General features: G+C 39.5%; 2 protein-coding genes across 8 annotated transcripts in view; one reads left to right on the forward strand and one right to left on the reverse strand.

Moving 5' to 3' along the window:
- Positions 1-27,308, forward strand: part of B3gat2 (beta-1,3-glucuronyltransferase 2) — a 91,934-nt gene extending 64,626 nt beyond the window's left edge. Inside the window, exons 3-4 of the mRNA XM_063227015.1 lie at positions 22,733-22,881; positions 22,961-27,308. Of these exons, the coding sequence (XP_063083085.1) occupies positions 22,733-22,881; positions 22,961-23,047 (236 nt within the window). The 3' untranslated portion in view covers positions 23,048-27,308. The remainder of the gene's footprint in view (positions 1-22,732; positions 22,882-22,960) is intronic.
- The window catches only part of Smap1 (small ArfGAP 1), a 171,799-nt gene continuing 167,937 nt past the window's right edge, over positions 23,488-27,349 (reverse strand). For all 7 annotated transcript variants that reach the window (XM_063227007.1, XM_063227008.1, XM_063227014.1 and 4 more), the window contains 2 exons: positions 26,361-26,668; positions 23,488-24,433 (listed from right to left, as the gene is read on the reverse strand). In XM_063227007.1, coding sequence (XP_063083077.1) covers positions 24,293-24,433; positions 26,361-26,668 — 449 coding nt within the window. In that variant the 3' untranslated portion in view covers positions 23,488-24,292. The remainder of the gene's footprint in view (positions 24,434-26,360; positions 26,669-27,349) is intronic.

Here is a 27,349-nt window from a genome sequence, read left to right on the forward strand (position 1 = left end):
CATGGATCACGATTTCTTTAGGGAAGATTCCCTGAAGGGGAAGAGCTGAGTAAAACAGGCTTTGGGCCATTCTGTTTTGGGTAAGGTAGAATCTTAGTGTGGACTCAGTTTGCACATCTCTAGTGGTGCTGAGCATTTCTTTACGTACTTATTGGGTATTTGTACTTCCATGAAATATCTGTTCATTTTACTTTTCCATGTTTTGATTGGGTCTTTATTTTGGGCGTCTAATTTTTTTAGTTTTTCATATATACTAGATATTAGTCCCTGAGAAATAGCTGTTAAAATATTTTTCCCACTCCTTGGGTTTCTTCTCACTCTGTTGGCTGTCTCTTGCTGTGCATAAACTTTTTAATTGTATATGTATGGTTCCCTTTTCTGATTCTTGGTACTATTTCCTGTGCAATTGGGGTTCCGTGTGAAAAGTCCTTGGCTACACCAGTGACTTCAAGAGTTTACCTTTTTTATCTTTCAGCAGGTTAAGTGTTTTTGTTATAACATTTATTCTTTGTTTCACTTTGGTTTTGATTCAGTACGTGGTGAAAGAGATGTGTCTAATATTAAGTCTTCTGCATGTGGACAACCAGTTTCCCCAGCATTCTATTAAAGAGGATATTGTTCCCCCAGTATATATTTTTGGTCCTTTTGTCAAAAGATCAAATAGTTGAATGGGGTTGAGGTTGTTTTGACATCCTCTATTCTTTTCCGTTGATCCTCATGTCTGTTTTTGTGCCAGTACCATACTATTTTCATCACTATAGCTTTGTAATATAACTTCAAGCCCACCTCCCTCTAGCTCGTGTTACTCAGTGCTGCTTTTGCTATTTTGGTCTCCTTCTGGTTCCATACAGACTTTGGATTGCTTTCTCCAGTTCTAGGAGGACTGCTGTTGGTATATTGATTGAGATTGTGTTAAACCTGTGTATCGGTTTTAGAACTGGCCATTGTGACTGCCGGTTCTGCCTATCTAGGATCAGAGAACATGCTTCCATTTTCTTTTCTTCCTTTTCTGTTTTTTGTGTTTTTGTTTTTTTGTACTGGAGATGGAACTCGTGACCTTGCACTTGCCAGGCAGGTACTTACGCCACTGAGCTAAATCCCCCACCCTCACTTTTCCATTTTCTACTATCTTCTTTGACTACCTTTTTCAGAGTACTATAGTTTTTGTTGTAGATGTTTTTCAGTTTTTTAATGAGGTTAACTCTTAAGCACGGTGTTTAATTTTTCTTTGTGCTATTTTAAATGGTATTTTTTCCTAATTTCTTTTCCCGTGGATTTATTATTAATGTACAGGAATGCTATTGATGTTTGTGTTGATATTGTATCCTGCTACATTACTGAGTTTTGTTATTCTAAGAGTTTCGGTGAATATTTTTGGGGAGTTCTATATAGAGAACCATGTCATCTGCAAATAATGGTAATTTGATGTCTTCCTTTCCTTCCTATTCACAATACTTCTTTTCATGCCTAATTGTTCTTGCTAATGTTTGAAGTACTGTGTTGAAGAGGGATGGTGATAGTGGACATTTTTGTCTTGTTTCTAATTTTAGAAGAAAAACTTTCAGTTTTGGCGTATTTAATGTGATGTTGGCAGTACATTTGTCATCATCAGCCTTTTCCAGATTGAGACAAGGGCTTTCTATGCCTATTTTCTTCAGTTTTTTTAAAAATCATGACTGGATGTTAGTTTTCTATCAAAGGTTTCTTTCAGTGTCCATTGAGATGATCGTGTGATTTTTGTTCTTGATTTTTGTCCTCTTTGTGTCACATATTATGTTTGTTGGGGTTTTTTTTTTTTTAATGTTGAGCCATCCTTGCACTCCTGGGATGAAGCCTGCTTGGTCATGATGTGTATGATCTGTTTGATCATTCATTGCATTGTTGCCTGTATCTTGTCAAAGATTTTATGTGTTTATTAAAGAGATTGGTATATAGTTCTCTCTTGTCTGGTTTTGGAAGCAGAGTAGTACTAGCTTCCAGGAATGAATTTGAGAATATGCATTCCCACTAAGTTTCATTAAAGATCTTAACTAGTATTGAAGTTTTTGTAGAATTCAGCAATGAATCTCTCTGGACCTGGGCTCTTCTTAGTCTTTTTTTTTTTTTTTTTTTTTTTTTTTTTTTTTGTCTTTTTCCTTTTTATCGGTACCGGGGATCGAACTCATGACTGCCTGCTTGCAAGGCAGGCGCTTATGCCGCTGAGCTAAATCCCCAGCCCCCTTAGTCATTTTTTAATTGACTATTTAAATGTCATTGCCTGCTATTGGATTATTCAGGGATTTTCAATCTTCTTGGTTCAGTTTTGACAATTCATATATATCTAGGAATCTGTCCTTTTCTTCTGAATTCTCCAGTTTACTGACATACAGGTTTGCAAGGTACTCATTAATAATCTTTTAAATGTAGGCATTGTCCACTGTGATTTCACCTTTTTCACTTATGATTCCATTGATTCGGATCTTTTCATTCATTTTATGTTTAGATTGGTTGAGGATTTGTGTATTTTTAGTCTTTTGAGGAAACACCTCTTCAGTTCATTAATTGTTTGTGTCATTTATTGGTCTCAATTTAATTGATTTCTACTCCGATCTTTATAATTTCCTTCCATGTATTAGCTTTAGTTTTTATGTTTCTCCCCCCCCCCCGCCCCCAGGACCTTGAGGTGCATCAAGAGGTTGTTTATTTGTACTCATTGTTTTCGTGATTTGGGCATTCACAACTATGCATTTCCCTCTTAGAACTGCTTTCACTGTGTCCCGTAGTGCTATGTTATCATTCAGTTGTAAAGACTGTCTTATTTCTTCCTTGATTTCTTCAATAACATATTGTTTGAGTCTACTATTTAGTTTCCATGTATTTCCATAATTTCTGTGTTTTGTTTTGTCATTGATTTTGTTTGATTGCACCATGATCTGATAATATGAATGGTTTAATTTCATTTCTTATACTTAAGCTTGCTTTATTGGCTAGTATGTGGTTGATTTTGGAAAAAGTTCCAAGTGCTGTTGAGAAGAATGTGTGTTCTGTTGTTAGGTGGAACACTATAAATATCTATTAAATTCATTTGTTGGACAATTTTATTCAGTGCTACTATTTTTTTTGTCTAATTGATCTTTCCCTTACTGTAATTCTGTTTATGTTTATCCTTTGCTACCCATTACTTCTTGTTTTATGCAGTTAGGTGTGCCATGGCTTGGTACATGCATTTGAATAATTGTTATGCTGTCCAGGTGTGGTGGTGCACACGGGAAATCCCAACACTCAGGAGGCGGAGGCAGGAGGATTGCTTTGAGTTTGACACTAGTCTGGGCTACATGGTGAGTTCAAGGCCATTCTGACCTACACAGACCCTGTCTCCAAAAAAAAATAAACAATTATCCTTTCCTGTTGGATTGTTTCATTATCTGATATGTAGTGCCCATCTTTTGATCAATTTGGCTTGAGGTCCACTTTTTCTGAACGTTGGATACCTACCTACTTTTTTCCAGGTTTTCTTTGCAAGAGATATTTTCCACCCACTGATTTTTAGTGTAAGAGTTTCTTTTCTGGTTAAATGTGTTTTGTGCAGATGGTATACCTTTGTTTTTTGTTTTTCTTGATCCATTCTGCCAATTTGTGTCTTTTGGCTGGAGAATTGAGACCGTTCACATTGAGAGTTATTACTGAGAGCTACTGACTTTTCTCTTTGCCTTTTTTTTTTTTTTTCCTGTTGCTGATTTCTGGTCTTTCTCTCCTATTTAAGTGCTTACTTGGTATATACATTCTGTTAGGCCTTTCATGTTGTTAGCTTTATTGCCTCTGTCTAGGATATCTGGGAGTACTTTTTGGAGTGTTAGTTTGGTATTCATGAATCTAAGTTGTGCTTTGTCATGGAATGTCTTTATTTTGCTGTTATTTTTGAAAGATAGTTTTGTAGGATATATCAGCCTGAGTTGGAAATTGTTTTCTTTTAGACTTTGAAACACTTTACCCAGATCTGCCTTGACTTTTAAGGTTTGTATTAAGAATTATGCTGTAGCTCTTTATAAGTTATTTTTGTTTTTCTCTGACTTACTCTTAAGACTCTCTGCTTAGGGCTGGGGATTTAGCTCAATGGCCTAAAGGCTGGCCTGGCAAGCATAAAGTTGTGAGTTTGATCCTCAGTACCACCACCAAAAAAAAAAAAAAGATTCTCTTCTTGTATTGAAGTTGTGGGATTTTGACTGTGCTGTGTTGCAGAGATACTTTTCTGAATGTGGCTATTTGAGGTTCTATATGTTTTCTGTATCTCTGTGTTAAATTTTTTTCTTTTATTTACGAGGTTTTTTCCTATTTCAGAAAACTGACTTTTATGCTATTTGTATTGCATTCTGATTTTTCAGGAATTCCAGTTCATCTGTTACCCGTCTCTGCATCTTCTAGCAGCCATCGTAACCATTTTTCATGTTCTCTTGTGTTTAAGGTATTTCACTAATTGTTCACTAACATCAGCCCCCTCTTCCAGTTCTGACTGTCTGTACTCCTATCGGTTAGTTTTGCTGGCCATATTTTTTGATAGAATTTTAATCTCTTGAACTTCTATTTAGAGGCTTTCTAACTGTTGGTTATTCATGTTTTGCATCATTTTGTTTTGTCCTTTTTATTAGTGTTTTCTGTAGACATGGTGATTGTTTACTTGGCCCAGTGTCACATTAGTTAGATCTTCTGTGAGTTTGTCAAATGCCCTATTGCTCTGTTTTGGTATCTCCCTAATATCATTTGAAATTTGTGTGGCTTTTGGTTTCCTAGCCTTTGATGCCACCTGGATCAGTTTTAGGGGAGTTAGGCGTTTTTAAATGCATATCATTGGCTTGTCCTCTCTTGTTTCTGTTTGTATGCTTGCTGGCTTTTGTCTTCAAGATTATGGGTTGATTATAGTGAGAATCTTTGTTTCTAACACAGAGATCTCTTTAGTTACTAAATGCTCCCTGGTAATGTCTTCTGGGCATGGCTAGTCACTGACCTTAGCCTGTGTCACAGCATACAACTACCTCTGGTTACTTCTGATGGGAGATGGCAGTGTAGTTGGCCTAGTACTCAGTTCTCCAGGAATGGGCCACATGGTAATCAGTGTCCCCAAAGCAACAGTAATATAATCAGTATCAGTTATGACATCAAATACAAAGTGAATATTGACAAACTCTAAGAACCAATAATTTACCACCCGAAACCATAGGAAAAACTCTTTAATTATAGTACAGCACTTAGACAGACCAAGTATTGACCTACTGTTGATGTGTATAGTAAGTTATTACTAAATGGGATAACTTTACCTCTGTTAACAGAACAGTATTCAGTAGTGAGAGCGTAACATTACCTAGCTAGCTGCAGATTCATAAAGCCTAGAAGTTACAGTAAGTAGTAAAGGCAGAGGACACAGGGAAGCAGATAATGAAAAAAGCAGCATTTAAGAAATTTGAGGAGAAAAAAGTGAGATGGGATTCTGTTGAGTAGAAAGAAATTAATAATTTCAGAGAATAGTCACAGGAAAAAATGAACAAGATGAAGAAAAATATCAAAATACAGGAAATAAAAAAGATAAGGTGAGCAGGAAAGAAAGGAGAGATATAAAACTAAAGATGGAAAAAAGAAAAAACCCAACACCCAAAATATCCCAATGAAATAAAGATGAACATGATTTAAAACATAGAAACGTGAAAAAAAGATTAAGTCCAAACTTCTGTGCTTTTGAATGAATTGTTTCTTTCAGAGGTCTGCAGTGTTGGGAACCAGGCGCTGTGATCTCTCTCCTCCAGCTTTAGAGCCTGCGTGTGGCTCAAGCCCCTCCATTATTCCTCCCCGAGCCTGGTTAGTGCCCTCGCCGATGCGTGCCCCTGCTCCTTCGGTGGCTGGGGACATGGCCCGCTTCCTGGCCTGTCCTGGATGCAGGCTACGTGGTGTGGTTTAAGTGTACCCAACAGGGGGTCTGGTCGCCCCTTCTCTCCCTGGGCATTATTCTTGCCTACGATCAGTTTCTTTGGTTACTTTTTAAGTGATTCATTGCTTTGCTGCCTTATGGCAAGGAGAATCAAAGTGCAGGGCTGGGCTGGATTTGGGTCACGGTTTTGCCCTGGTGTGAAGAGTGGGTGGGGCTGCGTGTCAGTGGAGGCCTGCCTGCGCACGCGAGGCGGGAAGGCTGCTGTCCTGGGAGGGCCTTTGCGCGTTCACGGGGTGGCGGTGAGGCGTGTGTTGGCATCGGCCTTCTTGCTTACGTAAAGTTGGCAATATTTTTAAAATCTATACCCTTCATACAATCTGTATCCAAATTTTATGTACTTTTTGCAGAAACTGATAAGGTGATCCGAAAATTCATATGGAAAAGCAGGAGACTGAGAATAGCCAAAACCATTTGGAAAAGCAATGAAGGTTAGGAGACATACTTCCTGATTTGAAAACTTATTATCCAGCTACAGCAATTAGAACACTCATACTGAGATAAGGATAAACGCAGATTAGTGAAGTTTAACTGACAGCCCAGAAATAAACTCTTACCCTTATGGGCAGGTGAATTTTGTGAGGAGTACAAAAACCATTCCATGGTGAAAGAGTCTGGCTTTTTCTTTCTTTTTTTTTTTTTGGCCAGAAAATGGTGCCCAATGTTAAGAATATACTAAAAACTACTAGTCTCGCCCTTTTTTTAAAAAAAGCAAATTTTAATATACGTGAATTATATTTCAGTGGGATGGTGAGTCAAATTACATTCTTTGCTAGGAACAGAGATGGAGAGTACTCAGAGAGAAGAGTACTACACTTCTCTTTCTTTTCCAGCAAGTTGTGTGTGTGTGTGCACGCACGCACACACATGTAAAATGTGTTTGTATGCTTGAAAGTTTAAATCTTTTTAACATTTTTACAAATTTTTATTAGTACATATATGCAGTTTACATTCTTTTTGTGGAGTTGGTATGTGTACATAAAATGGGTTAATTCCTTTATTCATCCCGTTCTTTCCTCTCCCTCCATCTCTTTATCCCCTCCCATTTAAGAAAGACCTACTACTCTACTTTCAATTATCTTTTATTTTGGTCTTTATTTATAATTTGGGTTTCTTATATGCCTATTGCTGAGACAAAATACTCAACACTGAAAGTTAAAGGAGAAAAGGTTTATTTGGATAACAGTTTGTAGAGGTTTCAGTTTATAGTCATCTGGCTCCAAGGCAAGGTGGCATGGCAGAGGGACATCACAGAGGAGAAACAGTTCATAGTAAAGCAGGACAGACAGAGCAAAGTAGCCTCTTTCTGTCCCTTTATAGTCCATCCAGACTACTCACTGGTAAGTGAGGGGAAGGCACCCTTAACCCCAGCATCACATCCTTAATCGAAGCATCGCACAACCTAATCTAGTTACTTTTAAACTCCACACTTATAACTATGTAAGGCTTTGAGGAGACATCTAGGTATAAACTGTAACATTTTACCCAGGTCCTCCCCAAAATTCATATGCATCCCTTTGTGCAGATGGAATTTAATCCATCTCTAAGGATTGTCAGAAGCCTAACAGTTTCAGCATTGCGGAAAAGTCCAAGTCTCAACCCTCCTCAGAGATGAAGGCAAATTTAGCTGCAAGCCCCCGTACAAATGAAACAAAAGTTCAGCGCTTCTAGCATACGGTGGCATAACATAAACCTTACCTTTTCAAAAGTACAAATAGGGGAATAGAAAGGAATGGGACCCAAGCAAGTCCAAAATCCAGCAGAGCAAACATTAAGTCTCATAGTTCATGTCCAGCATCCAGGGAAATCTGTGGCAAATTGTGAACTCCACAGGTCTTGAGTGGCTTTGCCCCCACAGGGCTTCCCATAGTGCTTGCTGTGGTTGTAGCTCCCACAGCTTCTGTCTTGGACTGGCTCTTTGCAGGTTTCCTCGGAGGATGCTTGTACCTGGATTCTGCAATTTTCGGGGGTTCCACTGTACGTTCAGCTTTCTAGTCACTTACCTGCTAGGAGCACGCAGTCTGGCCTCCCAGGTGTTCTGAAATCTGGGTAGAAGCATGCATTCTGAATGCATCTAAAGCCAGCACCCTCTGCCAAGGTCTGCCACCAGCTGGTACAGTAGCCAGGCGTCTTTCTGTCTTGGCGATAGGGGTCAAGTGCCTCTAACTTTTGTAACTTTGAGGCTGCCAAACGTGGAGTCCTGCTAGTTCTTGTGATGCCCTGAGACCATCTTTTCTATTGTCTTCCTTCTCAGTAACCAAATTCTTTGCTCCTTTGATTCCTGGGCTTCTTTTTGGATAAACTCAAAATGTTTTAAATTATTCTGCTGGGCTCTTTGCTCAGAGATCTGGCTAAAAGTGCCCAACAGTGTAGCCACACCACTGCCTCATATTAAACTGCCTTGATGTTTTTCTTTTCCAAAATTAATTAGTCTCAGGCAAAGTCTGGACAAGAGCAAAATTTTCTGTCAAAGCAGTGCGCCAACAGCCAATGCAGTCCTTCTTCCTGGAAGAAATGTGCAGAGCTGGCCTTTACCTGCTGCATTTCTATCAGCATTCTGGTTTTCTGAGCTCTGAGCAGAACCTCCCATCAAGCACAGCTTGAAACATTCCAGGGCTGCTGTTTCAGCTGAGCCTCTTCAAAACCCTCCCAACTCTTCCCACAAGCCAGTTCCAAAGGCTCCTGAATCACATGGTCACAATAGTGGCCCTATTCTCACACCAAAATCAGCTTTATTTAGTTTGCTCATTGCTGAGACAAAATACCTAGCACCCAAAGGTAAAGGAGGAAAGGTTTCTTTTTGCTCACAGTTTGTAAAAATTTCAGTCTTCAGTAAGCTGGCTCCACAGCAGGGTGACGTGGTAGAGAAACAGTTCATGGCGAAGCAGGACAGGCAGAAGGGAGCCCAGGCTAAGGCAACCTTAATCCCAGCATCACATCCTTAATCTCAGTGTCACACCCTCTAATCCAGCCAATTTCAAAACTTGTCACCTATGACTGCATGAGCCTTCAGGGAGACATCTAGATACAAGCCATAATATCATATATATGATACTTAAGCTATGTGTGTCTGATTATGTTAAGATTATGGTTTCAAGGTGCATCTATTTTCCTTCAAATCACTCAAGCTTATCTTTATGGTAGAGTATTACTCCGTTGTATATAAAGAAACATTGTCTTTATCCATTCATGTGCTGATGGAAGTATGGGCAGCTTCCAAAGTGTAGCTGTTATGGATTGTGCTGCTGTATACATGGAGATGCACGCATCACTGTAATATAATGTATTTAACTTTTTCAGGAAAATATCTAGAAGGGGAACGGCTGGGAGAAGTAGAATTTGTACTTTTCATTCTTGGATGAATCGCCATACTGATTTCCAATACTGACATAGTAGTTATTATTATTATTGTTATTATTTTGTCTTTTTGAGACATTATACCGTTTAGGCTGGCCTTAAGCTCACTTTTGTAGCCCAGGCTGGTCTCAAACTCACAATGATGCTCTGCCTCAGCCTCCAAGTGTTGGGATTACAGGTGTGAGCCACCACACCCAGCTAAGAACAGATCATTTTTGTCCATTTCTCGATTGATGGGCATTTGGGTTTTCCAAGACCTAGTTAGGGTAAATTGTGCAACTATAAATATGAGTGCACATATATGGCTGTGGTATCATGTTTTTAATTCTTTTGGGAAGATACTCAGCAGGGGAATAGCTGGGTCAAATAGGATCTCCAATCCTAGTTTTTTGAGGACTCTCCACACTGATTTCCACAATGGTTGAACCAGTTTACACTCCCACCAATGGTGGAGAAGAATTCCTTTTCCCTATAGTCCTGCCAGTGTTTGTTGTTGGTTGATTCCTTTATAATATCCATTCTTCTCAGGCCGAGATGGAATCTCAGTTGTTTTAATTCACATCTCTTGAATGAACAGTGATGCTGAACAGTTTTTCATATATTTATTTGTTGTTTGTATTTCTTAATCTGAGAAGTGTGTATTCATCTCAGATGCTCATTTTTGGATTGGTCTTTAAGATTGTGAGGTCTGATTATTTTTTTCTTTCTACATTTTTAATATATCCTTTGTCTGAGGAACAGCTGCCAAACATTTTTTCTCACTTGTGGGTTGTCTCTTCACTCTGTTGGTGGTTTCTTTTGCTGTGCAGAAGCTTTTCAATAAGATGAGATCCCAGTTCTTGATTCTTAGCCTATACTGATATCTTCAAGAGTTTTACCTATTCTGTCTTCTAGAAGATTTAATGCTTTTAATATTTAGATCTTTGATCCATGTAGAATTTGCTGAATGATATGAGTCCAGTTTTAACCTTCGGCAGATAAAACGCTGTTTCTTAAACACATTATTAAAGAGGCTATCTTTCTTTCAGTGAATGTGTTTGGCCTCTTTGTCAAAAGTGTGCCTGAGTGTTTCTGGAGTTGTTTCTGCATCTTCTTATCCTTGGGTCTAATAGTCTTTTCACTATTAAGAAAAATGTCACTGTTTCTGTTTTAATGCAGTGAGAAAGTTCAGTTCTTGGTTTACTGAGGACTTTTTTCCCTTCTGTGAATCATGACTAGATTTTGAAATTTGTCAAAAGCTTTTTTATGTGTGTATTGAGATAATCAGATGTTAAATGATGAATTATACAGACTAGTTTTGAAATGATAAACCAACATGGCAGTCTGGGAGTAAACCTTTATATTGTTTTTTATTTTCCTTTTTATTATTAGATTGGATCAGCTGAAGTTTTGAGAGTTTTTCTGTGTGCATTAGGATTGTTGGTCTGTTTTTTCTTATAATGCTTTTTGAGGGGGTTGTTATCAGGGTGATGCTGGTCTCAGTTTGGGAAGTAATCCTTTTTTTCTAAAAACAAAAATAGTGTGGATTTTTTATTTTTTCCAGTGAAAGTTTCTGGACCTAGAGGGTTGTATGTATGCATATGTGGAGATTTTTAATTATATGCTTAATTTGCTTAATTTTTCAAAGACTATTTTAGATTATCTATAACTTCATGAGTGATCTTTGGTAGCTTATGTTTAAAAAATTTTATATCTTGATCTTTGTCCAATTCTCTGCCATACAGCTTCTTCTTATAATCTCTTACCAATGTTTGTAAAACCTGTTTTGATCCGTCTCTCTTTTGAGGCATATCCTGCTCTGTAGTTCAGGCTGGCCTAGAGCTCATTAAGAGCCCTGGCTGCCTCACGCTCGTGACCTGCTGCCTCAGCCTGACAGTGCTGGGATTGCAGGCATGATACCGTGCCTGACCCCATCTCTTAATTCGGGTATTAGTAACTCATGCCTTTAATTTCCTTAAAAGTCTGGATAGATATTCATCAGCTTTATTCTGTTTTCTGCCCCAAAGGCACAGATATTTATTTCACTAATATGGTCTGTTATTTTTTGTTTCTACATAAGTAATTTCTGCTTTTTTTTTCTATTTATTTTGAATTTCATTTGCCTTTTCTAGCTTATAAAAGCAAGAGCTTAGGTTGTCAAGTTGAGACCTGGTCTAACGATGTGTGCCTATAATCTCATCTACTAGGGCTGTGGCAGTAAGATCACCTGAGCCCAGCAAGATTCTTTTTAAGGATATTCTGTCTCCTTAAATAAAAGGAATAAAAAATAAATAAATTCCATCTAATGCCTGTGTTAGATGCAAATTTGAAGGGTCTTGTTTTCATTTTCACTAATCACTTTCCTATTATCTTTTACTTATTCTTTGATCTGTATTTTTATTCAGAATTATGTTTAGTTTACTGATCTTTGTGTTACTGATTGCTGATTGGATGCCACATCGCCAAAGAACATGTTTTGTGTGGTTTGAATTCTTTGAAGCTTGGGTCATGGCCAGACTGTGGTTCATCCTGATAACCATCCACGTGCACGGGAAGAAATGCTGTTCTGGGCCGAGCGTTCCACAGAGATCACTGAGACCAAGGTGTCAGCCATGTTCTTAAGCCCCATCTTCTCCAGATTTTCAAGCTGGGAATCTTCCCATCATTGCATATGTGTCTTCTGCTCCCACCTTTTGTTTTGTTCCTGTGATACTAATGTGTGTGTGTTTTCACCTGTTTTTCTGTATCATTTTGGTAGTTGTCATTAATCTTTTTAACCTCTAATGTCTCACCTGCTGTTAATCTCACCCTGGGTATTTTTCATCTCAGCCATTGTACTTCTCATTACTAAAATGACTTTGGATCCTTGTACTTTAGCCCCCAGTATCTTGACTTAGCAAGCTCAATCTTTCCTCTACCATCTTGATCTGTGTCAAGTCCTTGACACAGATTTTCACATCTGTGTTATTTCTGGTTTTCTTTTTAATTGACTAATTTTCTCTTACTCATGGGATCATATTTTCCTTTGTATACCTGGGAATCTTGTACCTCAAGTATGAATTGTAAATTGTTAGGTACTGAGATATGTAGATACATATATATCACTTATATGCAGACATTTATATAAAAATACTATGAATACATATTTTAAAAATTTATTAGTACATATATGCCATACACAGTGATCATATTCATCACAGGGAATTTATACATGTGTATAACACATCTGAATTCTTTTTTCCATTCCTCTCCACTCCTTTCAACCCTTCTTTCTCTCTCCATGTACAAAGCTTTGTTTCCATTTTTTCCTTGAATTCTTTTTTATAAATCATCTTCATTTCTTTCCCTCCACAACTTCTGTGCCCCTTCTCATTTGAACATATTCTTGCTATTTCCCAGTCTCACCTTTGTTTTGCTCCTTATTTGCTCTTTGGGTTTCTCACAAAAGAGAAAGAAGGTAATTTATTTCACATAGGTTTATGGGCTCTAGGTGCATCCATTTACCTAAAAATGACTCAAGTCATTTTATCCTTCTTTATGGCAGAGTAGTGCTCCATTGTATACAAATACATTTTCTTTATGCATTCATCTGTCAGTGGGCATATGGGCTATTTCCAAGATTTAGCCAAAAAAATTGTGCTGGTATAATTATGAGTATGCATGTATCACTGTGGCATGATGCTTTTTTTTTTTCAATACTGGGGATTGAATTCACAACCTTGTGCTTACCAAGCAGGTGCTTATGCCATTGAGCTAAATCCCTAGCCAAGCATAATGCTTTTAACTCTTTTGGGACGATACCTCGGAGAGAGGCATAGCTGGACCAAATAGAACCTCTGCTTTTAGATTTTTGAGGAATTTCCATATTGATTTCTGTAGTGGTGATACCAGGTTTTACACTCCCACCAAAATGGAGAAGAGTTCCTTTCTACCCAAGCCTCACCAGCATTTGTTATTGACTGACTTTTCTGAAGATAGCTATTCTTCCTAAAGTAAATAAAATCTCAGTGTTGTTTTAATTTGCATTTCTCACATGGTCAGTGGTGCTGAACATTTTTACATGTATTTATTGGCTGTTTATACTTGTTCATCTGAGAAGTACCTGTTCATTTCAGATAATGTATTTTTTGATTGGGTATTTAAATTGGAGGGGTCTAATTTCTTTTTGAGTTCTTTATGTATTATATATTATAAATAATAGTTCTTTGATGAGCAGCTGACAAAATTATTTCTCATTCTGTAGATTGTTTTTTCACTCTAGGGGTTTCTTTTGCTTCACAACAGCTTTTTAATTTGATATGATCCCATTTGTTGATTCTTGGTATTATTTCTGGTGCAGTGTAGTTTAGAAAGTCTATTTTGTCTTCATGCAGATAAATGTTTCTCTTTCTCTATTTACATCTTTGAACCATTTCAGTTTTAGTTAAGTGCCTGGTGAGGCATTTGGAACTAGGTTTAGTATGCAGCATGTGTAGAGCCAGTTTTCCCAGTACCATTTATCAAAAAGGCTCTTCCAGTGAAGCTGAAGAGCTCAGCTCCTTTGTCAAAGATAAGGTGGCTGAGTGTGCTGAGTTGTTTGTGTATCTTATGTTCAGTTCCATTAACCCTTAGGTCTGGTTTTGTTTTGTTTTGCTTTGCTGTTTTTATCATAGTGGATTGATGCCCCCTACCTTGCCTTTGTTGCCCAGAATTGCTTTTGTGATTCTAGGTCTCTTCTGGTTCCATATAAATTTTAGGATTCTTTTCTTTACTTCTGTGAGGTAAAGAAAAGAATTGGTATTTTGACTGGGATTTCCTTAAATTTGTATAACAGTTTTGGAAGTATGACCATTTTCACGATATTGGTTCTACCTATCCAAGAACAAGAGATACTTTTCCATTTTCTTGTATCCTCTTTGAGCTCCTTTTTCAGAGTACCCTACTGTAGTTTCCAATGTAAAGGTCTTTCATTTCCTTCATTAGTTTGATGCCTAAGTAATTTTTTATGCTATTATGAAAGGTATTATTCCCTGATTTCTCTGTTATTCGTACCCTGGAATGCTGTCTGTTGAGTTTTGACTGCTGACTTTATATTCTGCTACAGTACTGCATTTGGTTAATAATTCTAGGAATGTTTTGGTGGGCTTTTGAAATAATGATAATTTAACGTCTTCTTTTCCTGTCTTTATTCCTTTCTCTTGTCTAATTGCTCTGACTAGTGTTTGTAAAACTGTATTGGGAAGTAATGGTGATAGTGGGCATCCATGTTTCATTCTTGATTTGAGTTGAAACTTTTTTGACCATTTAGTATCACGTTGGCTTTTGGTTTGTTGTAGGTTGAAATCAAGACCATCTATTATAATTTTCTTTATAGAGTTTTATCATGGATGACTGTTGAACTTTGTCAAATGCTCTGGCTGCTTTGAGTTGATCATGTGGTTATTGTCCTTGGTTATGTTAATGTGGTGTGCTACATTAGTTTATTTGTGTATGTTGAACCATCCTGTATCCCTGGGATGAATCTTAATTGGTCATGGTGTTTTATAGTGGTACCTTGGTTCACGACTTAATTCTTTCCATGATCTTGGTCCCAAACTGAACTGAATGAGAACCAAATTAAATTCACTGGCTAGGTTCAGTGTTATCTTCATGGGGAAATTTAATTTGGTTCACATCCAATTGAGTTTGTGACCAAAATCATGAAAAGAATTAAGCTAGTAACTGAGGAACTGCTGTATCTTTTTTGATGATTTGCTGTATTCTTTTTGCCAGTATCTTATTTAGGATTTTTGCATGTATGTTCATTAGGAAAATAGGCCTGTAGTTCTCTTTTTTGGTTGCATCTTTCTCTGGTTGTGGTATCAGGATAATTCTTGCTTCCAAGAGTGACTTTGAGAATATTGCTTCCCCTTCAGTTTTGTTAAAGAGAATTATGGCATTAGGTGTTCTTTAAAGTTTTTATAGAATTCAGCAATGAATCTGTGAAGACCTGGGGTTTTTGTTGTTGTTAGTAGTTTTTGTATTCTTCGATTTCATTGACTGATGTTGGGTTATTTATAATTTTTATATATTGATTCAGCTTTGGTATATATATATATATCTAGGAATCTATTTTTTTTTTTCTGTTTTCCATCTTACAGGGTTTCAAAAGTGGATACTGATGATCTTCTGGATTTTTGCAGCATCCTTTGTGATTTCATCTTTTCTAATTGCATGGGTTTGCATCTTTTATTTCCTTTTTTTTGGTTAAGATCAGCTAAGGGTTTGTGTATTTAATCTTTCAAAGAACTAACTCTGTAACTCATTGATTCTTTGTATTGTTTTCTGTCTGTAATGCATTAATTTTTGCTCTGATCTTTATAATTTCCTTCCTTGTACAAGCTTTGGGTTTCACTTGGTTTTCATATTCTAAAACCTTTAGGTTCAACATTATGTTATTTATTTCTACTTACTGTTTTTCTTTCTTTTTTTTTGTACCGGGGATTGAACTCATTGCCTCATGTTTGCCAGGCAGGTGCTTATACCACTGAACTAAATTCCTGGCTCATTCTGTTTTTCTGATGTGGGAATTAAGTAGTATAAATTTCCCTCAAAGCAGCCAGAGCATTTGACAAAGTTCAACAGTCATCCATGATAAAACTCTATAAAGAAAATTATAATAGATGGTCTTGATTTCAACCTACAACAAACCAAAAGCCAACGTGATACTAAATGGTCAAAAAAGTTTCAACTCAACTACTTTCATTGTGTCCCATAAGTCCTGATGTTGTATTGGCATTGTTCTTTAATTGTAGAAACTGTCCAATTTCTTTTTTAATTTGTGGTCCATTGGTTGTTCAGGAGGGTATTAATTTCCTCTTTTTTATATAGTTCTTGTGGTTCTTTTGCCACTTCATTTCCAATTTCATTGCACTATGATTGCATAATATGTATGGGAAAACTTAAGTTCCTCTGGATTGACTTACACATCTCCCATGAGCTAATACAAAGTCTGTGCAAATGAGAAGAATGTGTATTCTGTTGTTGTAGAGTGGAACACTGTAGATATCTACTAAGTCCATTTGCTCAAAGATTTGATTCAGCTCTGTTAATGTTTTTTTTTTTTTTTTTTTTGTCTCGTTACTCTATTTGTGACAGTGGGGTAATAAGGTCTGGCATTACAACAGTATTAATGTTTATTTGATTTTTCATTAGTATTCATTTTATATAGTTGAGTACGCTGGTGTTTGGTTATATGTATATTTATGATTTGTTTCTCTTTCTCTTTGATTGTTCCCTTAACAAGTGTGTAGTGACCTTCTTTGTCTCTTCTGATCAGTCTTGGCTTGAAATTCATTTTGTCTGCAAACAAAATGGCTACCCTTTTTTCTCCAGGATCTGTTGCATTGAGTATTGCTTTCTTTCCTTTAACTTTCCGTCTAGAAATTTCTTTTTCAGTTAATTATGTTTCTTGTGTGCTATATATTGTTGGATCTTGTTTCTTGATCCATTCTACCACTGTTTCTTTTGCCTGATGAACTGACTTATATTGATGGTTATAACTGATATGTAATGACTTATTCTTGTTATTATATCCTTTTTGCTGTTTTTATTCTCTCTCTTTCCTTTATACTTAATTTTTGCCTTACTTGCTAGATTCATTCTATTGAAATTCTTGGAATTCTTATCTTTTTGTAGAACATTCCTCAGAGTATTTTGAAGTGTTGGTTAGGTGATCATGAGTTCCTTCAGGTCTTCTTTATCAGGGAAGTATCTTATTTCTCCATTTTTAAGTGCTAAATTTGTGAGGTACATCATTCTGGGTTGGAAGTGGTTTTCTTTTGGGTCTTGAAGTATTTCATTGGAAGTTCTCCTTGACTTAAAGGTGTGTTGAAAAGTCTGCTGTGAATCTGGTAGGTTTTCTTTATAGACCAATGTGAATTAGAGCAAGACCTGCCTTAAACCTTTGAGAGAAAGAGGGAGGGAGGGAAATGACAATTTGTAGTAACTAATAATTTGCCACCTTTAATTCTACATACAAGGTTTATAATTTGTTATGGTTTGTGTCTGGATATCCTTCCCACCCAGAGCCTCATGAGGTCATGGGGACAGACTTCAGAAGTGGCTGAATCTAGTCTGTGATTGATTCATGCTTCAGTGCTGGGATTAAGGGTGAGAATACTGTAGCTGCCCTAGAGCAGGTAGCCTGCACACACTATAAGAGTTGGAAAGAGGCTTGCTCTCCTCTCTTGGATGTTGCTTTTGCTGTCCTCTGCCATGAATAGTTGCCTCTCCACCAATTACCACCCTGCCTGGGTGCCAGCTGATTATGAACTGAAACCTGTACAAACTGTGAGCTAAATAAACCTTTTCCACTTTGGGTGTTAGGCATTTTGTTTCAGCAATGAGAAAAGTAATAAGGCATAGTTACTTGACAAAATCTAAGACAAATTATAAAATTATTTATAATAAATATCCTGTCAAGAGAGCAATTTTACCCTAAGGGGAAAAATGTAAAAGAGAAAAAAGAGAAATAAAAGAAGAAGAAGAAAAAAAGAGTAGACATAAGGCTGAGGGACAAAGGAAGAGTACTTAAGCCTTAGGAATTTGCTAAAGAAGATAGGAGAGAAGAAGGAAAAAACAAAAACAAGAAATCAACTAAAAATAATGTTCACTTACACACACACACACACTAAGCAATAAAAAAATTTTAAAAGACCAAAAGAGAAAAAACAAGAAACAAAATCTCTAATATTTCAAGCCTGAGGTTATCTTCTGGGGTTCACAGTCTTGCAGTAGTGTTGGTGGACAAGAGAGGCAGTCAGTGCCTGGGTCCATGCTGATGATCCCAGCAGAGCAGCCGGAGTTTGATGGCGGGGTGCTGGCTTGGGGACTTCAAAGCCACAGAAATTCAGGCTGAACCAGGTCTCTAGTTGTGGGAATGGGGCCTGAGTCCTTCAGCTTAGAACTTGGGGTGTCTCTCGCCGGCCTGACCGGGGCTCTCTGACCCTGGACGTCTCCTGTGGGTATCCCTCACCCAGGGAGTGTGGGAGTTTAACACAGGGAGCCTGAGAAGCAGCCAAGCTGCCGCTGTGCTGAGACCAAGGTTCAGCTGACCCCACCCTACCAGGGCACCACACAGGGCTGCGGCAGACACCTAGACTGGCGCCACTCACCAGCCACTGCAGCACGCAGCATCCACTGCTCCACCCCACTGGTGCCTTTTCCCCTGCAGCTCTGGAGCTGCACACTTTCTCTGCATCTCTGTGGATTCAATCTTCCTTTTTCAGGAGCCACAAACCAGGAGCCAGGGAGAAAGTGCAGACTGCCTCTCCCTTTCTTTGTGTTGCATGTTTTCTTCAGTTTGCCTGCGGGCCCCAGTTTTCACTTCGGATCCTTCCTGGGTCCCCAGACTCCGCCTCTTCTTTCTTCCCCCAGTTGCTATTTTCCAGGGTCTGGATTCTGAATCTTAGAAGGGGATTTACTGCTACTTCTCTGTCATCTTCCCACAAGTTCTACCTATATGTAGTTCTTGAGCTTTGTTTTGGGACACATTACCTGGAAACACTTTAATCTTGTCAAACCTTGCTTTTAAAATTAGAAACTGGGTGTGGTGGCACATGCCTATAATCCTAGCACTCAGGAGGCTGAGGCAGGATTGCCATGAGTTCAAGGGCAGCCTGGGCTACATAGCGAGGCTAAATTGTTTTTTTTTTTCCGTTTTTAACGGTACTAGGGATCAAACTCACGACTGTCTGCTTGCAAAGCAGGCGCTTATGCTGCTGAGCTAAATCCCCAGCCCTCGAGGCTAAATTTTTTAAAAAAAATTTAAATTAGAAAAATGTAAAGTTAGAACTTGCTTAACTCTTAGGGCTAATGTGAACCCACCATGGCCAGGAACCTTCCACAGACTCCTGCAGGCATACTGGCAGTTGCTGGGTAGCTCTACCTTGCCCCTTGAGGGTGTGAACTACTACTAGCCTGTTCTGGGTAATTCTGCAGGGATTGCTGTTGTACACAGAGACTCCGGGGACCAGCTGCACATCTCTGGAGCCCTTTCCTGCTCCTGTCCTCTGCCAGTTCTGCCTGCTCTGGCCTCCTCAGTCTCAGTTCTGCTTTCTCAGCTCAAAGTGGCTGTGGAGCGGAGTTCCTGCCCTGTGATGTGAGTTTCCACCCTCCATGTGGAAGGCAGGGCTCATGTGCCTCGTCTCTCCATGTCCCCATGTGCCTCATCTCCATTGTCTAGAAGCTGTTTTCTAACATTTTATCAGGTTTTTCGTTACTCAGAAAGGGAAACCAAGTCCCCGCTACTGTATCCTGTCAGCAGTGAAAAGGGCTGGACGCTGAGACTTTAAAGCGGTTTTCTCCTCAGTAACCAGGAGGCATTTCCTGAGGCAGCCCTGTCCCCCGTGCCTGGGAGGGAACATCTTTCCTCCCATCTCAGTGCCCTTGAAGAAATTAGGAAACACTGTGCCTTCATAACAAAAACAGTTTTTCACTGGCATTTCATTTGTACATCCTTCACTAGAAAAGTCTCCCAGGTGTTGGAGCAGGACAGAGCTGCCCACCTGCTGCCCACTAACTCACCGGGCTTGGAGCTAAAGAAAGCAAGAAAATACTCAACTGAATCCTTCAATGGTCAGGGTAACGACTGTGTTAAGTCTCCAGACAGGAGAAGGAAATCAAACCACTAGTTTCATACCTTTTTCAGAATTACTTCTGCACAATTTAGACTCTCTACCTCCATCTTTGGAGAGAATGGGAAATCAGCGTCTTGAAGCCAGGTAAGGAATAATGCAAAAGAGCTGGCCCACGTTCGTAATCCCAGCAAGTCTGAGGCCAGCCTAGGCTACTCAGTGAGTTAAAGGCCAACCCAGACTGCAGAGGGAGACTGTCTTACACACAAACAGAAACAAACCAGAGCATTGGTGCACTCAAGGCTGACTCACTGGATAAAAAGGAAGAAGCTGGGTCCAAGAGATGGAGACCTTCTTCTTTCCCTTTCCCCTATATGGCCCACGTACCAGGGGCAGCCTCATTAACGGGGGCCCAGAAGCAGTGAGGTCCCTGTACTCTAAAGTCAGCAAAGAATAAAACATTTTAATCTTTTGGATTAAATATAAACTGGGGATGTCTTTTTTTAAATAAAAAGTTTATATGTAAAAGTTGTTAGAGAAGTCATAAACTCATGAAAATAGAGTCGCCACTCAGCAGGGCGAGTCAAGACCTGGCAACCCCATTGTTGGGGCACAAGACTGGGTAGCAGTATCTGCACCACCGTGGGTCCCAGATGTCCACTGGTACTGGGCAGCTGATGACTCCCAGCTGGGCAGCAGCTCTGAGCAGGACTGATTGAGCCTGGGAGCCTGGCCCCATTTGGGTGGAGATGCCACAGGAAGAAGTGCTTGGAAATCACAGGTGCTGAGTAGGACCCACACTGCAAGACGAGAATTCAGTGAGGGGAAGAGCCAGCCACAGACAATCACGGTCAAAGCCCCAATGACTCAGCTTGTAAGTGGATAATCAGGAGAAATCTAAGACAAAAATCGGAGAGCAGATGGGCTCTATTAGTTCCAAATCCCACTTCAACATGCCTAGAACTGCAGTTCCAGGGAGTGGCTACCGGTATAAATTAGATTAGTGACTCTGGGAGGACAGGAAGGGCAGGATTCTCTTGAATCCTTGAATTCCCATACAGTGTAAACATAAAGGTCATGTATATTCTCTTTGCTTCATAAAAGCCACTGGTATGATGTTAGGAGAAATCCAAGTACAGAAAATGTTTTAATGACCTACATGATACTTGGGGGTCTTGGTGCTAGAGTACTGAATGAGGACACCAAAGTTCTCCAACTGTTGCATGTTTTGACAAGGACAGTCTGTTTCTGTCTTCCAATCCACATTTATGACTCAAATCACTTAAACGTACCTGGCTTACTTTAACAATTTTATGCAGGTGTCATTTCAGATGTGCAATAATTTGTAAAATGGTTTATTTCCAAGTATGCCTTAAGCAGAATAAATGTTTTCTAGATAGCTTCTTGCCTTAATGTGAATATATATTTAAGAAAACATTTGTAAACTATGACGAAATGAACATTTCATATATCAAGGTGAGAAATTTTAAATAAAACTATAGTTTTGCTCTGAAAACAAAAGATGTGTGTATAAAAGCAGGCAATAACCTGGCACTAAAACCTGGGCATATGAGAAAAGGCACTTTGGGACCAGTTTGAACCTTTAAGTCCTGTACTGCCTTAGCTATATCTTCCAGCTTCTTACCAGAGTGATGTGACCAGCAAATGCCCGACTCTGAGGCCCGGAACCTTCACACACCCCTCACCTGTCAACCAGGGTTCCTTCAGCCACACATGGTGACTGCCACCCTGCCAGTCCCTCAAGATGCTTTGTCCAGTGGTATCTTAAATTATATCTGGGTATCGTCATTATTTGAGCAGCATCTGCAATCTGTGGATGGCTTCCCTACCAGTGTCTCATTAGTCAGACCAGGCTTTGCGCTCCTCTCACAGCCCAACAGATGGGAAGTTACAACACCAAGCAAGGTTCAGGGTCTCGGCCATGTCCCAAGTGCCAGGACCTGGGCAGAAACTCGGGGTTCTTTCTGCTGGACTGTGCTGCTTCCCTGCAGGCTTGGTGGGGGCACCAGGCATGCTAACACTAATATCTTCCAACTGTTTTGCATCACTTAGAGCCTACTGTACCAAGTTGGCTTTTGTGTAGCCGAGTTTCCATTTCCCAGGGCAGCAGGGTCCCACATGAGCCGGCTGGCACATGGCAGAGGTTCTCGGTTCTCTCACAGCTCCTCCTGGTATCTTGTAGAGCTCCTTCATGTCTGAGGCTTCAATTGAGTTTGTTAAACTGCAGGTTACACAGTAAGGCTATATGGCCACATCACCTTACACAGTTGATGTATTTGACTGGTGCCCAGGGTGGGGTGGAGGTGGTGCTGGGGTGGAACCTCAGGCCAGGTGTACATGGGGCAAGTGACCCACTGCTGAGCTAAACCCATGGCCCTTTTTCTAGGGTGGGAGGTGATCTGAATACAAAAACCGAAACCAGATTTATCAAATGGATTACCATTAATGTCTAAACTCCCATTCTTTTCAGATGGGTATATATGACTAAATGTTACTTGCTAGACAACAGACTTTATAGAGGAAAACAGTGCTGATTTCAATAGAGCAGGTCTGACAGTGCTGGGAGCTGGCAAGGCACTCACACTCAGAGCTCCTGAGTTCAGTGTGCAGGGCAGGTGTGAAACGCAGACTTATAAAATCCACTCCTATTATCAGCAGACCGGCTTTCGCATTTTTTCTGGTCAGCACCCTGACAACTTGACACTAAACCAAGATCTTATACGTACAGTGGGTGTTTCAGAAACTCTTCCTGATGTTGCCAGAATCATAGAGAAAAAAATAGAACATCAGTATTTTACTTAGTCTTTTTTTATTTTTTAACTTAAAGGATTTGCTGTAAGTCTTCAAGTCATCTTGTCCAATCCAAAAGCCGTATTCAAGCGTCGAGGGTCCCAGCCAGGGATGCAAGAATCTGACTTTCTGAAGCAGATAACCACTGTGGAAGAACTGGAACCGAAAGCAAATAACTGCACCAAGGTACTGATTGCACTTGTGCGGCGTGGCTCTGCGTGTGCGTACTGAGAGTGTGGCTACCCAAAATGTGTCCCTCCCCCAGGTCCTCGTGTGGCACACTCGGACAGAGAAGGTCAATCTGGCCAATGAGCCCAAGTACCGCCTGGACACAGTGAACATTGAGGTGTAGCCACAGTGGAGCCCAGCCAGCGGTAGCGGGAGAGGATGCTGCGGAACATCAGGTACTGTTTGCTGTGCTCTGGCACAGCGGCCTTCACTGTTACCCACGGACACCTGCTCCAACAGAGCTTGTCAGCCACAAAAACCAACTGGACGGTACAAAATGTGTGTCTTGTCTTCATCTGTTATGCATGTTTTCTCTAAAACTTAATTGGAAGATTCTGTACAGTACAGTGCAAGGACACTGCAAAATGCCATTCTAAGCGTCTTACACACTTTTCTTTCTTCATTTATCCTTAGAGCTGGTAGAACTGTGAACCGGTTTTAGAAACCAATGATGAGTATTTTGTCAACTAAACATTCCCAATTCCTGACTCTCAACATGAACCTCTTTGGAAGTCAGTGGCAAGAATAGACTATCTAAAAGGGAATAAACCTCACAGAAAGGTCTATGGATTCATCTGTTTAATATAGGGAAATAACATTTTGTCAATACTAGGCACCATAAAATGTAAACACAATTACTGTCATAAACCTGGATACACCTTCAAGGATTGAAAATAGCTTTTAGTTACCCTGTTTACATATAGTGCAGGAAAAGGTCTTCGTGTTATAGCACTATGTACATTAGTGATCCAAATTCAAGAGGCAGATAAAATTTGAATTCTTTAAACATTCATTAAGTTCTAGAATAACATCCAGGTTCATCTTCCTTTCACTAACCACGTTCCCTGTAAGCACATTGTAACAACAGCACAGTGAGGTGAATAATGAAATAAAAAGAATTTTGATACACTAGAAAACAGTGCTCAGTGAAACATTTACATTCTATTTATATGATTAAATATTTGATCATACAGTACCTTCCTACAGATTACTGGCTAATTTGGGGTGGGGTTTATACTGTTAGAGGTATTACTAACATAACTACTTCCCTTATATGCAAACATTAGAGCTATAATTTTATTGAGAGTAAAACTGATTATGCAAGTTGACTGGGCAGCTTCTCAAATAAAGTGGCTTATGAAATCAGGGAAACATGAGCAAAGCTGTCCTTGACATAAACGGTTTCTCAACCTGTGTTTTACCACATCAAAATTAATCAGCACAGACCAACACGGTCAATCAGATCATTCTTAATGTGAAGAGATGGGGGAGAAAGAAAACAATTGTATGTACATGAGTAAACAGGGGAACTAGATGCGTTCAGCAAGGAATGTCAGGTGTTCATTCTGGAGGCGGCATCACCGACCACTCACTTCCACAGCTGCGTGCTCAGCGTCTGGCCGGAGGAGCTCCCAGGCCAGCCTGCAGTGGTGCTGGGGGTCTGGCTGAAGCCCGACGCAGAGCCGGCACCGCCCACGCCCACGCTCATGCTCGCCATCTGCTGGTTCACCTGTGGGGCACAGAGCGGCTTAGCGTGACAGCGACTCTGAAGGTTGCTTCCTGTAGCCACAGCGGGACATTTTTTCATTAATGTGAAAGAGCACTGGGATAAACACGGACTAACATAAAACAATATTTCTTTATAGAAAACAATACTTTGTTTCCTTTTAAAGTAATCTCAAGCATATTCTATGAGCCCACTTCTTATATTCATTTTTTTTTATCCCCAAGGATTAACTACAATGGAAAAAATACCAAAGCAATCTTTTAATTTTTATCAAGGTATATGAATTAAAGTCCATTAATCTTTCAACTGCATATTAAGATATTGTCCTGTTACTATAAAGGATTAAAAAACTTTGGGTGAAATACTTCAGAATTATTCCATAAACTTTGGTTGATGGCTATAATTTTCTGTCAGTGGCTCTACATATGTTTGAGAGCATATATTCTTTTTGTTTTCAAATAATGAGTTAATAATTTCCATTATATGCTATAAAGTGAAAGATTCTTTATCTAATTCGCCAAGGGGCGGAGGTGCTGGCATTGAACCCAGAGCCCTGCTCATGCCAGGCAAGCCCTCTGTCACTGAGCTACATCCTCACCCCCTTTTTAAAAATTTTGAAACAGGATCTTGCTAAGTTGCCCAGGCTGGCCTGGTACTTGTGAGCCTCATGCCAGACTGAGATCACAAGCATATGCTGCACACCTAGTCACACATTGTGTTCTTCCAAAGAAGGACATAAATCAGTTCCTAAGCTGTGGCTTTTGACTGTCTCATGTTAAGACTGGCATTAAGACAAGGAAAGGAAAGATTTACCATGAAGTAGAGAGTGAGCTCAAAAGCTGTGCTCAGGGTAAAGTGTATTCTATTTGCAACTTTTGAAGGACACTGTGAATCACAACAGTGGTAAAACAAGAGTGTCTGAACACTAGGGCAGATCCCGTCCTCAGACCCAAAAAGGGCACTAGAGAAGCCATTACCCTTCTGTGCTGCCTTGAAGGCTAATGTTCCTTCTCGCTCTCCTTAACCTGCTCAAGCATTCTGGCCATGTAAAAGCTCTCACTGGCATTTGACACTTAATAATTTTTGAGATTTCCAAAGATACACACCAGCATGACATTCTTTTATACCATGATTGCAAAGGTGACTTGTAGCAGTCATGAAGTAATGATGATTCTGCTCATGTCACAGTGGGATCCTGTTTAAGAGCCTTTGTCAAGGGAGCTGAAGAAAGGCAGAGAGAGCATCTAAAACAAATGTTACTCTTGGCTCTAACCTAGGTGAAAAGAAAACTATCACAGGAGCTGATGTCTGAAACAATGATTTGCACAATGTATAGGAATTCTTGAGCCAGTGCATAGTATTTTTAAACATATAAGTTATCACAGAGTATGTAAAAAGAAATACAGCTTTACATGGATAGCTAACAAAAAATGTCTACAGATCCAAGGGCAGTAACTCTGTGACATGGAGGGCAGCCTTAATTGCTCAAAATATTGTGCTTTGAGAATATGAGGCTGTTTTTTTCTAATTTGTAAGTGGTGTCCAAATAAGAGTTCCAAATTAAAAGCAGGTTGATATAAGTGAATAAGTGATCATCACAATCATGAGACCAAAGAGCTGGTTAAAGCTTGATGCTAAGGTGTCAGATGGGGATGGGGGTGTCTCAGGATGCCCACGGCAATTCCTAGCTGTTACAAATATATTAGGAATGTTTAATGTGACACAGTCTGAAATGGGGAAGGGGAACCTAAAACATTTTCTTCACAGCATAGGGATAGTGACAAATCATTTGTCTTCATTTAACAGTTTGATCTTACACAACATTAGCTATACTGTTCCCTAAATCTAGAGCATTTGATTTCAAAACAACACGTAGAAAACATTAGGATTTCTCTGATTTGGGAGAAGCTGCAGAACACATGGCTCCTACCTGTGAGAGGCCCCACTGGGGCTGCTGAGCTGGCGGCAGGCTGAACTTGCTCTGGGGCACACCCATCTGTCCCACCATTCCTCCTTGGGGGCCAACAGCATTTTGAGAAAGGGGCATCACGCCAGTTTGTGCATTTCCCATGAAGCCATTGGGCATGGGCATGCCCACCATCATGCTTGTGCTTGGACCCATCACATTTCCTAGCAGGCCGGGAGCCGCAGGCACAGGTACACCCATCGACGGGAAGCCTTGAAATGTGCTTGGTGCTTGTGAGGTAAATGGTATATTTGTTGGTCCCAGAAACACACCTGCATCAAAAAACAATGAAGAGAAAAATGAAAAAAGAGGGCTAATGTATATAGCTGTGCTCACCTCTACCAACACACACAAAATATTTATTATTTTCCTGATGATAAAAAAAAAACTGCATTCCAGCCTGCCTTTCCCACCACTTGGAATCATCTACACCTAAACTTTCAGATCTGGGTATTTCTGGTTATTGCCAGAAAATCAATTATTACCCTGAAAAAACTTAACTAGAACATGCCAATTTTAGGCAGTAATCACATAGGGAATCTTCCTCGGTGTAGGCCAGACTCCCCATATGGAGTCAATACATGCTGCCCCGCACTGCGCAGGAAAGGGAGACACAGCCACCGGGTCAGCGCATATGTGAAATGTGGCTCGTTCTTTTATAAGAAATGGTCTGGAACACTAAACTGGATAAATTTTATGCTTCTATTTCATTGTAATGACTAAAAATTTCAAAGGCTTTGGGACCCACGTGGTAACTCAGACTTACTGTTTACCTGAATTATACTGTCAAAATCTTTATGTAAATCAAATTTCAATAATTCTTAAAGATAATTCATGTCTTATATGCTTGTGAAAAAGTGATATGTGCACAGCTTGTTAATTCTCGATGAATAAAGTTTTGTGTCTATTTCATTTCCGTTTCATAGTTGTAGAAAGTACAATAACGAAAGCAA

Source organism: Cavia porcellus, unplaced genomic scaffold (genome assembly GCF_034190915.1).
Source record: "Cavia porcellus strain 051 isolate PalLab524CR breed Dunkin Hartley unplaced genomic scaffold, mCavPor4.1 scaffold_16, whole genome shotgun sequence".
Lineage (NCBI taxonomy): Eukaryota > Metazoa > Chordata > Mammalia > Rodentia > Caviidae > Cavia > Cavia porcellus.